General features: G+C 41.7%; 1 protein-coding gene across 1 annotated transcript in view; it reads right to left on the bottom strand.

Moving 5' to 3' along the window:
• C2CD3 (C2 domain containing 3 centriole elongation regulator) overlaps positions 1–18,188 on the bottom strand; it is a 90,316-nt gene that overhangs the window by 47,951 nt on the left and 24,177 nt on the right. The window contains exons 12-22 of the mRNA XM_045022215.1: positions 17,679–17,797; positions 16,514–16,636; positions 14,451–14,918; positions 13,014–13,165; positions 11,052–11,295; positions 9,814–9,997; positions 8,695–8,878; positions 6,415–6,584; positions 3,734–3,857; positions 2,184–2,452; positions 610–699 (exon numbers count right to left, since the gene is read on the bottom strand). Coding sequence (XP_044878150.1) covers positions 610–699; positions 2,184–2,452; positions 3,734–3,857; positions 6,415–6,584; positions 8,695–8,878; positions 9,814–9,997; positions 11,052–11,295; positions 13,014–13,165; positions 14,451–14,918; positions 16,514–16,636; positions 17,679–17,797 — 2,127 coding nt within the window. The remainder of the gene's footprint in view (positions 1–609; positions 700–2,183; positions 2,453–3,733; positions 3,858–6,414; positions 6,585–8,694; positions 8,879–9,813; positions 9,998–11,051; positions 11,296–13,013; positions 13,166–14,450; positions 14,919–16,513; positions 16,637–17,678; positions 17,798–18,188) is intronic.

An 18,188-nucleotide genomic window follows, 5' to 3' on the forward strand; every position in this document is an offset into this window, starting at 1 on the left:
GCAAGATGTGGTTATTTTACACTATGGAAATCTGGGAATCCAACCTTTTGTTTTCTCATTGTATGAGCATTTGTTTATAGCTGTTACATATCACACATCCCTGACTGAATATTGCAAGTTCTGGATTTCAGGGCAGTGTAGCTTTCAATCCCAAGAGTGGTTAATACATAGCACTTGCACCAAAAAATTCTGGCAATTAATATGCACTGGGTCGCTCACTGTGGGTGTGTATTTTTCCATTTTCTTCTTATGACCTGCACATATTTCTAGATAATAAGGACTGATTGGCTCCTCTCTCATCAGAGGAGCACGAAGAGCTGTGCAACATGTATTCATGGTTTAATATAATAGTTATTCCCAAATCTCTCTTTTTCACATGGGCTACCTAGCAGATCATAGCATATCCCAGCAGATGATCGCCAATGAATTTCAGTTAAATGTGATTTTAATAAGGAATCTTTAATTAAAAAAAACCTCTAATGCTTATGAGAGAACTTTGGCTTCATAAAATAGGAAGCAAAACGTGTAACCCACATAAGCAATACAGTATGTTACTACTGAAGTACTGTTTATATGGATAATGTCAGTAATATGGCATTTCCACTTTACCTGATCTTTTGATCAACAGGTCTTTGGTTGGCACCCTGACTGTTCCAAGCAGGTAGTCTCCTGATGTTTGAGTTTTCATTGAACCAGTGGCTGTAGAATCAAAATCAAAGATATCCAGACACATCAAGCTGAGCTTGATTTAAAATATGCACAAGTAATTCATAAAGTATTAGTCTCCTAATGAGAGCTATATAATTTTGTTATTAGAGATATAAGGTCATAATATTGGCATATACTTCCCTCCATGAAAAAAAGAAATGTGAAGGTCCACCAGGGAGGCACAACGTATATTGGCCAAACTCAGAATGAAAAACGGTGGAGTAAATAACCACACAGTTGTTGGCAATGCACAGGCAGTGCACTCTACTTATAGGATGTGTGCTCCAGCACTGTTGTATTCTGGGAGTGTTCTAGGGAGTACTTCCACTACCAACATGCTCTAAAATAAGCACCCAAGCGCTATAGTACTGTCCACAGAGTAACTGAGTACCTAACTCATGCCAACAGTTAATTATTTTTTTGCCTATCACTGAAGGCTGGTATCTTTAATTAAATTGCATTAGAATATTCTACAACATAATGCTATAAAAAGCTTGATGATGTTGCCACTATATTGAGATAACAGAAAAAGTTGCCATCATAAAACTGCACACTATACCTCTACCCCCATATAACGCTGTCCTCAGGAGCCAAAAAATCTTACTGCATTATAGGTGAAATCGCGTTATATTGAACTTGCTTTGATCCACGGAGTGCCCAGCCCCGCCCCGCCCCCCCCAGAGCGCTGCTTTACCACATTATATCTGAATTCGTGTTATATCGCGTCACGTTATATCGGGGTAGAGGTGTATTTTTAAGATATTGGTGCCTTAATGCAGCTGGAGGGAAATCAATTAATCAATTTAAATAAGATGTAAACAATTATACGTAATACTGCTTTTGAAACCCATCTTCCTCTTTTAGAAATAATCTGTAACCTTCTCTACAAAAAGTTACCATTTCAGGCTGTGATCTCATCACATTTCAATCTAAACAAGGTCAGGCAATGTGATTAGTTCAGTGGGAGATCTCCAGGGGAAACCCAGGGGGCTGCAGGAAATACTGATGTTTCAGGAGGAATGCAGTGTTGTTGTAGCTGTGTTGGTCCCAGAATATTAGAGAGACAAGGTGAGTGAGGTAATATCATTGCACGACTTTAAGCAAGTCACTTAATTTCCTTCTCTTGTTTCCTCACTTATAAAATGGGGGTAATAAAGCTAATGTGCCTTTGTAATGTGTCCTGAAATCCTCATATGAAAGGTGCTATGTAAGTGCAGAGCAGCATCACTACTGTATTACCTTCTTTTGGATGAGATGTAAAATTGACATCCTGATCACCTGTAGTCGCTGAAAATCCCCTTGAAATATTAGCTGTAGCCCCAAGCGCTTAGCCGAAGTATAACTGGAATAATTACATTTACCTAAATTTCAGTTATACTGAGTATACACTGTGTGTCCTATACCTGAGAAGCTCATGTCAATAACACCATTAGCAATAGCCACCTAGGATTCCTACTCATTTTTGTTTTGTTTACCTGACTTGATGCTCTGGTGGTAGATGCAGAAGACTATCTGTGCAGACTGCAAGAGCTCCCCCAGACAACATGCTTCTCCGCTGCTTCTCTGGATGACGAGGTTACATGGGAACTCAGTGTGGTGATCAAACTCCGGGCAGAAAGTTCGAGCCACAGCTCGGGTGGTGCGCTTCTCCCCCTCAGGTAGGAAGGAGAGGTGCATAGACACATAGGCATTAACTCCCACTTCTGCACTGGATTGCAGTGAAGGGTTCTTTTCTGCCACAGCTCTTCATATAAGAAGGAAAAATGATAGGGAGACACACCAGGTGTGCTTACAAGTGATCTAGTTAGAAGTACATACGTATGCCACCACAATGAAGGGGTTTTTAACCCCTAGCTGCACTACAATGAGAACAAAACAGTGGATTCAACCTCTGCTCTCAGGTCTTGTTTACACAGAGACTTTTTGGGAATCTCCCATCCTTGATCGAGCACTGCAGCAGCTCCATCAGGGCTGGTAAAGGCAGGAATTCTAGTGTGGACTGGCTGCTGACAATTTTCAGCTCTTTGTTATCTAGACCTACTATGATCGGTAATGAAATGGTGGCCAAAACTGCTGTGGCCTGTTTATACTAGTGCCCCTACCACTGCTCGCACCAGTGACTACAGCTGGAATGGCAGGTGCTCAGCACCTCTGAAAATCAGATCCACGAGGGCTCCCAGAATATCTCCTTTTGTAAAGGAGGCAGCAGGATCACTCCTCAGAGCAGCTGCTCCAGAAAGAAACAAAGAGCAGGACCCAAACTCCTTTTAGACTTTGATTAGCTGATTCAAAGCTCACTGAAGTCAAAGGGAGTCTGTCCAGTGGCTTTGAAATCAGGGTCTGATTGAGGAGCCCATCAATGCTGCTCAGAGAACAGACCAAAGGACATTGCTCAGGAGTGCTGGGAACCACTCCTGTCCTTAAAGAGCAGCTCACTACTCTGCTTTAACCCTTCCTTCTATAATGCACTAAACTTGCCTGCTGAGACTAACCTTCAAGCCATTTAGCTCTCTTAAAGTAGCATTCCTTTCAAAAGGAAGGTGTAGTCTACTAATTCATTTTGTTTATGTGCTGTCATGCAAAATCCCAACCAATGAGAAGAGGATCCAAAGCACAAAGGCTGGCATACCCTTTTTTCCCTTTAATACAAAGTCTTTTATACTGTAAAAATTCTGTCTGAATTTAGCTCTGCTCAGTAAAGTGAGGGGCCAAAAGGAATGGCTAAACCACATCTGTTATAGGCAGGTATCGTACAAGCTTCCTCCCTAGCCCAGCTTTGCACCACAGTCTTGAACTACACCACTGCCTGTTATTTCAGTTCCAGGCCTCTCATGAGCAAACTGTACTAAACTCTCCAGTGGTTTGGTGGACAGAAATAGCCACTGATGTTCTTTTCATAGTTTGAATCTAGATCTCCACAGATGAAAGGTTAACGAGTGACAATTTGTTCCACCACCATGACACGCTGCCCCCCCTCAAAAAAAGTTATGTTAAGAGAAAATCTTGTCTTAGAATTAGATCTTACCTGGCTGCTGCTTGCAAACCAGCTGCTCTGTGTATTTGTACAGAAATAGAAATGGCTCGAGCAGCTATTACTCCCCCTGCTGTTTTTAGTGAATGTCTGTACCTCACACTAACATCAAGCAAGCCTGGATTAAAAAAGACAAAGAAAAAGAAAAACATCTATCTGTTTTTTTTAATTACAGCCAATATTAACCAAGATTTATTCTATTAATGTAAGCAAATAATTTCACACAAAAAAAATCTATGAAAAGGCAGCATTATTGTTGCATAGTTAAGAATTAGAATAAGTCAGGATTGAATGTTTAGATACACTTTTGTTCAACCACCAGTTATTGCCCTGATACAGGAGTTAACCGTGTGAAATTCTACAGCCTGTGTTATGCAGGAGGTCCATCTAGATAATCCTAATGGCTCCTTCTGACCTTCAAATGTATGAATCTATTAAATGAAAGTTAAGGTTGCATCTGCACAACCTTAACTCTGCCCTTTTGTGTGAATTCATTATGATTCAGTCCTCACCAAGATGTTGTGATTATATCAGACAGTTGCTTACAAACAGCAGGGTGGGAGTAAAATGACATATAAAATCCTTTAAAGATTTTAACATCTACAATACTCTCAAAGTTATCAGATTCCCTTTTGCCAATGCAAGTATATGTTCTGCAAGAAGCTCACTCCTCCATACCAGTAAGCCTCTGTGGTTTTTTCCTTGGTCACTCCCGCCAAGAATCCCCATCCTTTATTCTTGCGGTTTACTCCTCTCATACTCCATATCACAACTGTGATGTTGCACTCCATATTTTTCATGGAAATATGCTTATAATATGGATATGACATAACTGAGATGTACTTTATGCAAGATGGGTCTTGTAAGATATCATTGGAAAGGTTATGATTTACTGAATGTGATTATCCAATTTGTATGCCTGTATCCTGTCTGTATCTAAAGTTAGGAATATGGACTGTGTAACAATCACAACTGGGTGTGTATTGGGAAGACACCCACCAGACGACAGGCCATCAAATGTGATGAGCCATCAGGAAGGGACAACAAAACCATGAAGATACTAATCTCTCTCCGTCCTGGGAGGCATTGGGCGGGGATATGCAATTGTTGTCTTGTCACTTGATACTAAACATTATCTGGGACTTCTTGCAACTTTCCCCTAAGGGGGGTAGGGGGGGACGACACAAGTTTGGGAAACAAAGGATTCCCACCTTATGGAAATCCTACTTAAGGGTGGGGAGGAAGACAAACAGGACTCCTCTGCTCCATGGCCTGTCTGCCAAAGAAGAAAGACTGCTAAGGTCACCCGAAGGGAAGGCAGGGGAGGAGACCAGACTGAGACAATGGTCCAATCTGAAAAGAAATATAACTGGAACTCTGATCCACAGAGACTTTACAACTTGCATAAAATAACATTTAGGGTAAGAAATTACATTTTATAATCTGTTTCTTAAGTATATTGAGTTTAGCTTGCGTACTTGGTTTTATTTGCTCAATAATCTGTTTTACAAATTCACCTTTTGTAGTTAATAAATTTATTTCTTGTTTATAATATAACCCAGTGTACAATTCTAATTGAATGGGATGATAAGAGGCTGTGTATACCTTCCTCCACATTGAGGGAGGAGACGGATTTCATAATATACCTTTGGGTCTGCACCCCAAGGGAGGTGGACACCTAAGTGCTGGGGCGAGTCCCTGAAGCTGAGCCTTCACAAAACTGATCTCAGTGTCTCTTTCATTCTGCAGTTTGGTGTGGCCCTGCCTGTGTGTGCTGGAGGAGGCTTAAGAGAATTGCTTGGCTCAGCAAGACAGGTAAAAAGGGTACCCAGGCTGGCATAATAGACAGGCTCAGTGGTATCTCAGCACATCAGGTGGCATCCTAAAGGGGGCAACCAGTCACAACCACCACCTTTGTTCTGACTGAAGAGTCCTAAAAGGATTTCCCTAAAAGCCTCTTCAGTGCTACTTTTGCATCATCTGGAAGAACCTCTACAGAGTGGACAGGCTCCTTCCCACTCCATAGAGCAGGGGTAAGCAACCTACGGCACGCATGCCGAAGGTGGCATGCGAGCTGATTTTCAGTGGTACTCACACTGCCCGGGTCCTGGCCACCCATCCGGGGAGCTCTGCATTTTAATTTAATTTCAAATGAAGCTTCTTAAACATTTTAAAAATCTTATTTACATACAACAATAGTTTAGTTATATTATTATATACTTATAGAAAGAGACCTTCTAAAAACATTAAAATGTATGACTGGCATGCGAAACCTTAAATTAGAGTGAATAAATGAAGACTCGGCACACCACTTCTGAAAGGTTGCCGACCCCTGCCATAGGCTAAGCCTATTGCTTCAATTCCCTCCTCCCTTCTGGTCTGAGAAGTGGGAGACCAAACTGGAGACTCATGTGGCACTGAGACGTGATAGGCCCAGGGCTGGTTCATTCAAACAGTTTTCTAGTAAATAAATACAATATACACCCAACCCTACACCCATTGAAGTCAGTGGAAGTTTTGTCATTGATTTCCAACAGTGAGTTTTGACATCTTGGACTGGTAAGATCAACATGCTGGATTATTATTAGGCTTCAATCAAGGTGAGTTTCTCTTGTTCTCCTTGGCAGTGGATACACACACTTCACTTTTTAAAAGAAAAGAATGTCTTCACTTACCTGAGGATCGTGGACAAAGTTCTGAGCATTCGGTTCTTGGGATTAACGGAAGAGTAAAGGTCTGTATCCCTACTTCTTCGCGGTGTTGCATTGTTACCATGGCACACAGGCGTGACAACGGCAAGGTCCCTTTTGCAACCATCTGATCTCTGACATTAGGATAATAGTACCTGCGCAAGACACACAGACGCATCAACCATGACATTTTGGTCAAGCTGTAGTGATTACTGGCTCTCAAGATTGAATATTGATCAGCTTTAATTCACACATCTTCAGATACTTTCCTATATTTAGAGAAACCCACACAAGGGCAATTTCACAAAAAGGTGAATACTCCGAATACTCCAGATATGATAGTTCTACAGCTGTACTGATGTGACAGGCACAGAAGGTCACCTATCAATATTTCAACTAAAAACTGGAATCTAAAAGAAAACAAGAGAATGGACTAGCACAAAATAGACCAAACAATAAAATGTATGTAAATTACTAAGAGAGCCTATTGCAAGACAATGAAAAAAGGATTTAAAATCAGTAACAATACCATAAAGTTTGTTCTTGGAGCACCAGTTTACCAGCAATAAAGAAAATTTGAAAATAATGACTAGACAGTTTTTTAACTGTGCTCTATAGCTATGAACTAGTTTTAAAGCCAATGCATTCCATGTAGTGAATAATGATCAAGTCAGGAGAAAGGTAACCGCACATGCACACACTTAACTGTGCTTTCAGTAAGAGTAGGGCCCTACCAAATTCACGGTCCACTTTGGTCAATTTCACAGTCATAGGAGTTTAAAAAATCATAAATTTCATGATTTCAGCTATGTAAATCTGAAATGTCATGGTGTTGTAATTGTAGGGGTCCTGACCCACAAAGGAGTCTTGAGGAGGGAGGGGTGCGGGAAGGGGGGGGCACAGCACAAGGCTCTTTTAGCGGCGGCTGCAGTAGTGCTACCCTTACTTCTGCGCTGCTGCTGGCAGTGGCGCTGCCGTCAGAGCTGGGCAGCTGGAGAGTGGCAGCCGCTGGCCGGGAGCCCAGCTCTGAAGGCAGAGCTGCCACCAGCAGCAGCGCAGAAGTAAGGGTGTCATGGTATGGTATTGCCACCCTTACTTCTGCACTGCTGCTGGCGGGGTGCCTGGCAAAGAGCCACCGCTCTCCGGGTGCCAAGCTCTGAAGGCAGCGCAGAAGTAAGATTGGCAATACTGTGACCCCCTTAAAATAACCTTGTGATCCCCTTGCAACTCCCTTTTGGGTCAGGACCCCCAATTGAGAAACGCTGGTCTCCCCTGTGAAATCTGTATAGTACAGGGTAAAAGCACACAACAGACCAGATTTCACCGGAGGGGGGGGGGGGAAAACGACTACACACACGACGGACCAGATTTCACAGTCCGTGATGCGTTTTTCCAGCCATGAATTTGGTAATTATTATAAATTTGTCCTTCCCTTTTCACTTGTGCTAGGTCCTGTCAACTGAAAATTCAGCTGATGGAAAAAGTAACAATCTTCGTGTGGTTAGCAATCCACACTGTCACAGGGACATTATATCTGTTCTTCTGTGCTGGTTTCCCATCTGCTTCTGGATGTATTCTTGAGGTGCTGATTTTATTACAGAAAGACCTATTCTGTCTGGCACCTAGCAGTCTCTGTGCCTGAGCACCGTGCCAACAGTGGAGATCTGCTGATAGGTTCTTCTTGACAGTTTCTAGATTTGAAACTTGGAGAAAGGCCACAGGATGCTTGCAGTGATGGGTCCTCGGCTCTATTACACATTCAGTTGGCTCACAAGAGCCAGAGTTTGCTGCAGCAAAGCTTTTTCTTCAGACTGTGATGAGCAGCAGAGGGTCATACAGTGTGTGAGATACACACGGCAAAACTCACCATATGCAAACAAACATTCACACTATATTCTCCTAAAAATCAGTGGCTCAGTGGAAAGAAACTATAAAATAGCAGCATAAAATAACACACATATGCCACTTTATTAAGAAATGGAACCTAAGGACACACGGATTATTTAAACCCAACGCACAGATCATTAAACTAGTTATAAAGTGAAAGTACAATTTCCCAGTGATGTCAAAGAGTCAGGTGATCGGTGTCTCTGGAAAAAAATCAGGTAAAAAAATCCCTCTCTAACCGCAATCTTTCAGAGGAATAAAATGCATACTCCATAGTGACATCACTAATTTATTGCTTGGCAGGAGATTTTCACTGTTAGTCACTCCTCTAGTCTCACTGTTTTCTGAGTGGTGAGGAAATGGATCTTTATTCTGTACCTGCACCAGATTTCAAACTGGATTCCTCCTCCTCCTGCTAATCCTTGTGGAGAGAATGCACTGAGCAGGAGCCTCTGTACTGGGACATCAGCAGGTACCAACAGGGAATGATGATGCTCATCATTAAAAATGGGATCAGGAATGCACAAAGTAGTTGCTGAGCGGAAAGGCTTTAACTTAATGCCTACAAAGTCAAACAAAGCCAGTTAAATATTTGATCCCAACTTTATATATCCAAGGAACAAGATGGCAAGCACTCAGATTGTAATCTGAAAACAACCTAATGTGACTTTGCTTAAAAGCTCATTGTCCAAACTCTCCCCATGGAATTCTCAAAGAAATACCTGGATGCTACAGAATGTAGTGCTGGTGACTCAAAAATAGCACTGAACTAATTCCACAGCAATTATTCTTCAGTGTGCTGTGGGAAGTGCTGTCTTTTGAATGAAATAGAAATCAGAGGTACAAAGCACTAACAACCCTAAACCTCTGACTGCCAGAAGCTCCCATGGCTCTTTTAGCAAGAGAAGAGAGATTAACCCAGGTATCTTGTCCCAATTCCCGCTTCAGAAATTATAGATACTTAAAATTCCCCTACAATTTCAACTGCATATATCATTCAGTCCTAAGACTTTGTATAATGTTTCAGTTAAAGCAAGTGCCATATTTCAGCTACTGCAGAAGTGAAATAAGCCCTATATAGTCTAAATGAGTTTATGGACCTTTTCCTACAAAGTCTTATGCATGTGAAGTCTGCATTGAAATCAATGGATTACTCACTGTGTGTAAAGTTAAGCACATGCTCGTATCTTTGCAGGATTGGGGTCAAAGTTTATGAAGTGCTTTCAGATCTTCAGATGAAAGGTGCTAAAATCAATGGACACAGGACCCGATACCTTTTATTGAAAACCAATGGGAGTCTTACCATCTACCTCAAAGGGTGCAGCTTTTAGTTTGTTGAGCTGACCCGAAGTTAGCTGTACATTGTTTCTGTTCTAGCTCCCTGGGTACAGTGTCTGTATCTCTGTGCTTCCCTGATATGGCTAGTGCAGCAGAAAGACAAACAACGCTTAGCTAAAGCAATGCTTTAAACAAAGTCCTATCACAAACCAAACTTACCGTTTTCATACAATTCAGTCCCTTGTAACACACTGGAGTCAGGTTCCTGAACTGGAAAATAGTACTGCACATAGCAATCAGCCTCTCCCCAGACTGTGGACTGTAGGGGAGTGAGCCCTTTAACGTTCCCCATATGAATCTCAAATGCATGCTCCATCAGTCCTTCCACCTCTCTCTCCAACTGCTAAATAAGATAAAGGGAATTCCTGTGAACAAGAGAAGCACCTTGGCGATAGTATACAAGAGCTACATTCCTAAAGGAATGAGATGATGAGGTTCATCACCTTGACACTGACATTGCATTAAGTCATTTCCTCTATAGTTTATATAAACATTTAAAACAGTGTAGCAATTTTTGTTTAGAAAATGAGCAACACCCCTTCCCCCAACTCTAACTGTTCATACAAGTCTTTCCCAAACTCAGGGGCGAGTCCCCTGGGAGAATACCAGACTTGTGTTAGGTGCACATGGTGCAGAGGGTCAGGTCATAGACATTATAATGATGGACACTATAAACAATTCTAATCTAGATGGAAGCAGTGGGGATGTAGGAGAGGGTCAGCACTGGTATGGGGGGAAGCTATATGACCCTGGATCTGCTCTGATTTCCACTTCAAACATGGTGTTGCGGGCAGCTTCTTTAAGTTCTCCTTCCTGCTCCTGAGGCACATGGTCCATAATACAGCTGGACAAAGCATCAGATCATACGTACAGGGCTACAGGCTCAGAAAAGCCGTTCACCAGCCCAAGTTACATGCGTCTCCTCACACAACACAGTTTAGCTGCAAGAGTACGTGTCCAGGTCCAAGAGAACCACTAATGGACACAAAAATATGGTTTCCTGGTAGTGAGTGTGCAGGTGGGGGAAGCAACAATAAATTAAAACAAAAGAAAAAAAGAAAAAGAGGAAAAAACCAAGAGAATGGGATAAACGGGAATGGAGACACAAAACAGGGGAAGGTGGGAAAGGACAGGGGAAAAAAAAGCAAAGTATAGATACAGCAATTGTGCCATTGCTTGGAATGAGGGGTGACAACGTGATAATCCACTGTAAGATGGGCTCTGACAAAACATAAAGATGAGAGACCCTGTTCAGTTTATCTTTGATAAACCCAAGGTGAGATTGGCCACTGTCGGAAGACAAGATACTGAGCTAGATGGACTTTTGGTCTGACCCAGTCTGGCCGTTCTTATGTAATGAGTCTCTAAAAGCCAAAACAGCAGTTATGGGAGCATACCACTGAGTGACTCGCAGGGGGAGGATCCAGAGAGTGGGGAGGCCGCTGCGTGATGGGAGGTACAGTTCCTTCTTCATTTTTTAGTCTCTGCAGTGCCACTATTTGATCAGCTGAACCCATTGCCAGAATGACCCTTAGGCTCCCGTTTTTATTGCCTGTAAAAACATCTATCACAGACATATAGCTGTCCACTGCAACCACTGGATACTGAGCTTGAAGCAGCAGGCGAGAAATCTTGGGGTCTCTGGAGAGGAAAAAAACGGGTATCAGAACAAGCCACTAAGGTATCACATGTTTAGACATAACTCGTTTCACCTGAAGCCCTCAAGCCAATGACACAAGCCAATGTATTAACCCCCCTTCCCCCCCCTTTTTAAAAACAAACAAACAAACAAACAAACAAACAAAAAACTTTGGTCTTACAATGACCCATCACAGCTAAGGAGACTGCTTTCCCACCCTCTACCTTTGGGCTTCACATCATACTGATTCCCCGTTCTGGTGGATAGGAGAAACTACCTTCACCAGCTAGCAAGTAGTGGTCTCTGGGAAATGAGGTGAAGTGCTCTCAGCTACTGCCAGCCCAGCAAATGAAGGATGAGAGCTAGAGACCTGTCCAAAGATCCCCATTTAGGAGCACAACATACTGCCACTAGACTACAAAAACAGCCATTGAGTGTATGATTTTACTAGTTAAAAAACACTGAAAAAGAACAAAAAGATGGGTGACAGTGGAGTGTTCCACAGAAACACTAAGGCCTTTAGTGGTAGTAGTCGGATGACATAGCAACATGTATTTACTTCTTGATAAATCCCAGCGTCTAATGTGCACTGAATTGAATAATAAAGCACCTTCCACCTAACTGAAGCACTGACTGATTTGCTCCTGTGTTTAATTTGACCGAAATGTCAGGAACCAGTAACTTTAATTAAAAATAATATATTTTGTATCCTTTATTTTGATCAATTTTAAATCACTTTAGGCAGGTATTGCTTGAACTAAGCTGCCATTAAATTAAGGAAGGAACCAAACCCCTGAACAAAAGAGAAAAAAGAAATGTTCAGGAAAGACCACCTGAAGTTGAGCTATTCAGACAACATTTTTATATTAGAAGCACTAACCTGTGATATGTAAACTGACAGTTCCACGGTAGTCTTAAGGATAAGATCACCTGCTTATTTCAGTCACAGTTTGGGAAAGGACAGATTGAAACAAGTGGAAGGCACTGAATATTGTTTATAGTGCACATACCAATGTCTATTCTAATCCAATGTAACTAATGATAACTATGAACGCCACGGCTTGCTATTTGAGAATGGTCAGGTTGATCTGCTACAGACATAATTTCTTACAAACAGGATGAGTTAAGCTGGTTTAGTTGGACAGCACTGCAGCTGTCTTCATTTCTATGCGCTGTTCACTGGTCCACCTCTTATTTGCTTCTGCACCACAACAGTGCCGTGCAAATGGTGGATTTAAAGCAGTGAAAATCATACATTTCACATTAGTGAACATCAGTGGGCCCACTGTTGCTTGTCTTGTAGATTTTCTTGTTACAAATTTAGGGCCCGACCTTGCAGTCATCAGCTATGGCAGACTCCTGCACCCATGTAGGGCCCCTTTGAAGTGGGCTCTGCACAGACTTCTGAATCCACCTGCAAGGATCTGATTGTAGGATCGGGGACTTAATACCAATGCTACTTTAGCAAAGTCCCAACAGAGAATATAGTTTAACAATAATATGGATCAGACATTTTGCACTGTTGACAAACTCTTTCCAGTCTGACCAAGGACACATGTTTTAGAGTCTGGCCCTCAATTCTTGAATCCTACAATGCAGAGCAGACTCTTGCTGCAGGCTGCTGTAAGGACATACGTTCCCTTTCTTTCCCCTGCCACTGGTCGGCACATACCCCACACTCTGGTCAAAAACAGAACAAAAAGTTCAAGAGCCTGTTTACTTGAATGACATGTAAAATTGATGCAGAGGAAGTTTCACCAATCCTAGTAGTCTGTCGCCTCCGGGGGTTCGCATCTTGTTCCAGGCTTCAATAACCATTACATTGTTCTTGAGTCTCTCCAGATGTTTGGGAGTTAATGAAATAGGCATCACCTAGTATGAGAGAGAGTTTACTGCACAACTAGTAAATGAAGCAAACTACATTAAAACAGAAGGGGAAGCTGTTTGTCAAACGCAGAGTATTCTGTTTTAACAGAGGAAGATTTCCCTAGTGGTCTGAATGCTGGTAGTTGGAGACCCAAATTAAAAATTCAGTTCAGGCTTGTCAACCCAGTTTTGGTAGAATTAGAAAATGTACCATGCAAAAAATGGTGTGATTGAGATGGCAAGTGATTTTTATTCCAATTGCTTTAAATCTTTTTTTTTTTTGGGGGGGGGGGGGAAGAAGAGTGAAGGGAAGCGTAAAACCTATTTATCATAAATACCAGTGAAGTGACTTGGGATAAAAATATGTCTTTGATATGTCTTTCCATGAAATCACACCTTCAATTAAGGCCTGAGGACTCCCACAATTCACATCTCTAAGACTCCCAATGAATCCTGCAATAAAACTGGGGAAAACAGATTTGACATTCCTGATATTTTTAAAGGAAAAAAACCCAAGAAAACAAAACAAAAAAGCGGGATTTCTGCTATAACAATTTGGTCAAAATGAAGTAAATACAACAGCACACCTCTACCCCGATATAAAGCACCCCGATATAACACGAATTCGGATATAATGTGGTAAAGCAGTGCTCTGGGGGGGCGGGCTTGTGCACTCCGGAGGAGCAAAGCAAGTTCGATATAACGCAGTTTCACCTATAACGCGGTAAAACTTTTCGGCTCCCGAGGACAGCGTTATAGCGGGGTAGAGGTGTATGTGAAACATGGCTGAGTTTGTGTAACAACAGAAGGCTAAAATTTTGGAATTTCCTGGATGAGGCTTCTTTCCCTTAACATTGCATTAACTCTAGCTTTTGTGCTAACGCATATAGTATTTGAAGATAAAACAAAATTCAGGATTATAAAGAAATAAAGTCATCCCTCCAACCATACAGCATTGGACACAACATTCTAAGCATCTCTTTCCCTTCCCACAAAGAGCAGTTGCTTTCTTTTCCTTGCTTTATTATATATGGGCTTCCTTGCCTACTTTCCTCTGGTATTTTACAGGTCTTGTTTACTGTTTGGGCAATTCCAGGATACACTCACCTGCATTTCATGGTTTGTGGTATGACCAAAGTAGTAATAAGAGCACTTTAATACATCAGAAAGAGATAGTCAGAGAAGTCCTTATGGCTTGTATTAAGATAAAAACTTGGGCTTGGGAAAAAAAGTTTGCCCCTCACAGGAATATGCAATTTAGACAGCATAACAGGAGAGGTGTGTGACTTGCCTGAGAAAAGCTAAAGGCAGGTTGTGTTGTACCCCACATGACAGCAGATCTTGTTGCCTCCTCTGTGCTGAACAGTTTGCAGTTTAAATACACATTACAGGAACCATGGATTCCAGAGTCTCCAGGAATAAAATCCTTTCCATCAGGCACCATTAACAATACATGCAATAATAATCCATCCTCTTCCGATGCATTGATTTGTGTCATCAGGTTACGGGACGCAGACAATGGCATGGATGGTGGTGACGGCAGAGCCCCTCTTCTGGGTACTTCTGTTCTCTTTGAGGATTCCTGGTTACTTTCTTTCAAAAGTCGAGGGCTTTTTGCATGTATAACATTTCTGTCAGCTTCTTGTAACTTAATCCCTGGACTTCTGATGGCATAAACTGGGGCTTGCTGGACAGTACTAGCTGACCTGGCATTGACACTGGTAAAGTCTTTGTTGTCAGCTGCAAGCTCCAATGATACCTGTATTATATAAGGAGAAAGTATTTAATCAGAATATCTGCCCTCTGTGAAGGACAGGGCCAGCAATATCAAGTCAGAAATACATAGCATACTTGGTTCAACAGCTGCATTCATTTTCCTTACCGAACCCTAAAAGCTCATTCATGGATGTATGTTGATCATGAATCTCAACCCTTACGCTAAGAAATCCTACAGAAAGATTTGCTGAATAAAGCGATATCTCTCTAACACACACACACACACACACACACACACACAAAATGAAGAAAACCTGTACAATTTCAAACATATACAATAATACAGTTTGAAAAATTTTCTTGACACCAACTAGCCACAGTAAAAAAAATACTACCTGCCACTGAGCACTTTATCTGGGTGTGTCTATACACGATTTTTGTTCACATTATATAGCATTATTTGATCACAATACTTTGGCATTGAATTCCTCCCTTTCATTTGTACTTCCTTCTCTCTTCCTATCTCTTCCCTTCATTTTTCCCCTCTCCTGCTATGGTATCTTTGTCTTTGCCTTCATCTTTCAATGACTATTCCAGTTTAATTTTTCTGTTTTGTAATATTTCCTTCCCTTTATTTCTTCCCCCCTTCATTTAAGGCACCTCTTTCTACACTCCTTCCTTCCTCCTGTTCTGTCTCTTCCTCCTTCACCACTGATTTCCCCATTCATTTTACTTGTCTCCAAATCTCTCCCTCCATTCCCTCTCTTTCCTGTCATTTGCACAATTCACTGCATGCCCCCCTTCCATTCTATTCCTCCTTTCTCATCCATTCCTCCATCCCTCCTTCCATTCTTCTCCTTTCTCACTATCCCATTCCATTCTCCCTTGTAACCAACACAGTCATGCTTATCCTTCTATTCACTAACTCGGCCCATACACAACGGCCTCAATCTCTATACTGCCACTTAGTGACAAGTAGATCAGTTCCCTGGCCACTCTGCTCCATAGCTTCCCCTGCTCTTTGGAGAAGGGGATCTGCCCACTCACCCTGGTCAGTGGGTTTTCCAAGCTTTATAATAGAAAACACTTGCCATTCTGGTGGACTACAAAAGTAACCGAACCAACCTTTGCTTATATTCCCCAGGGATTCCCCAGCTCTATAGAACTGAAATTCCCAGGTAGACTCCTCCTCCTCCCCTTCCCCTTAACTGGATGGTTCTACACTGTTCTCCGGGGAACTACAATTAGAACTCCTGGTTTTAAGAAGGTTACAGGTGTCTCCCTAAAGCCTTTGTAAAATACACCTCTACCCTGATATAATAGTGCCCTCGGGAGTCAAAAAAATCTTACCGCGTTATAGGTGAAACCGCGCTATATCGAACTTGCTTTGATCCGCCGGAGCGCGCAGCCCCCCCAGAGCGCTGCTTTACCATGTTATATCCGAATTCGTGTTATATCAGGTCGCGTTATATCGGGGTAGAGGTGTATATATATCGGGGTTCTACTCTACTGTACCCACAAACCTCCAGCTTTAAGATGTGGCATCAAAGTTAAGAAAAAAAAAGAAAAAAGATTCAGCCACCAAAATATAACCATAGAAGATGATTTAACTCAAACATTGTATGGGAATTTATTTACCTTTATAGGTCCAAGCTGTGTTTGATCTCCCTCTTCCTCCACAGGTAGCTCACAGCTGACAGTGAGCAGTTCGGACTGGATAACCTTCCGCAGTGTAAGAGTTGCTGAGCCAATCAGCACTGGCTGAGGACAGGAAAAAAAAGAAATTAATTCTAAGATTTCTGAAAGATTTGCTGATCAGGAAGAAACCCAGGAGTAATTGTGAAGTGACAACTTCTGAAGAAGTCTGTACACCACTGTTCTCCTTTTCAGCACAGAGTCTCAATATTATATTAATACAAACCCAGCTTGTATAGAACTAAGGTTTCCATTAGTTCCTGATCCAGGCATCACCATGGGATGATGGCAACAGGGAGATCTCAATTTCTGTGAGAATTCTGGATCACTGCAAGATTCCAGGGATGGAATATGATTTTGTACTTACCAAGGAGACAAATTATTCATTGTTTTCCATTAGAAAACGATTATTAGGGCAGATGGAGAATGATATGTTTAATGTTATTGCAGATTATAACAAAATTTGAACTGAGTTAACCCTACTCCCTGATTTCCTGTAGGCAGCAGATTACGTGAATGTGCTTACTTACATGTATCCATTTATCCAAAAGAAATATACATTTTATTTTTCAAATGCACAGGTTACTCTAGTGTTTCCCAAGCTTTTGAAAGCTGAGTCCCTCCTTCAAGAAAATGAAACCAACCATGCCCCCTTTCAACCTTGCTGTGTGTTCTTATGTATACATCTTCCATGCAGCAGCACTGGGGTATGTACCACACTGAGAAATGCTGGATTACTCATGTTTGTTTGATAGTTAATGCTTAAATCCACCCCCTACTCCTTAAATGGCAATACCGTGATTTTAGAGAAGGGTGATGGAGAAACATATTTGGGCTTTTCAGTCTTGAATTGAGATAGCAAGATGAACACCTAAAAGCAACTGCACATACCTCAACCCCTTTTAAAATAGCTCAGTAGTTATTACTTATTAAAGCAGCAGCCCATTTGGATGCCATCAATTTGACTGTCTTTCTCTTGTGATTGAGATTAGAGCAATTCCAATACAGTACTCTAGATAATGTACAAAGGACATCAGATTGTACAAAAGTATTTGAGTGCCCAGAACACATACATATTTGCTTACACAGATTAACTTGTGGCAAGTACCTTTTTCTGTGTGCTTTTTCTCATGTAGATTTTGAAAGCAAGATCAGAGTTCCACCAGTGCTCTATCATCATTCCACCAAAGTGAATAGGGAACACAAACCGCTGTTGAAATTTCACCACTGTAAGGAAGATTGACAGCTATGAGTGTTTGTCTGGACTTCCATGAAATTGAAAAGGAACAGAGAAACCTTCAGTCTGTATGCAGAGGGTGGGCAGGACTAGTGTGCATGTGTGAAGTCTCCAGAGGAGGAAGTTCCAGCCCACATCAGGATAGCAGGCAAGTACTCTGTGCATCTCTCAGGCCATATAAAGAGAGTGGATAGAGTATGAGGATCAGAGTCAAGGGTTCTTGCTGGAACCTTAAAATAGAATAACTTGAGTTTTCAGTTACTCAATTCTCTTATAACGGAAACTAACTTACCTTTTTGCAGGAGTAACAAATGCTCAGCCATACCTGTGCGTTAAGTTTTCCATTGGGGGCAACAGTCTGCTATTGCTATCTAATTTATT

This window comes from Mauremys mutica, chromosome 1 (assembly GCF_020497125.1).
Source record: "Mauremys mutica isolate MM-2020 ecotype Southern chromosome 1, ASM2049712v1, whole genome shotgun sequence".
Taxonomy (NCBI): Eukaryota; Metazoa; Chordata; order Testudines; family Geoemydidae; genus Mauremys; species Mauremys mutica.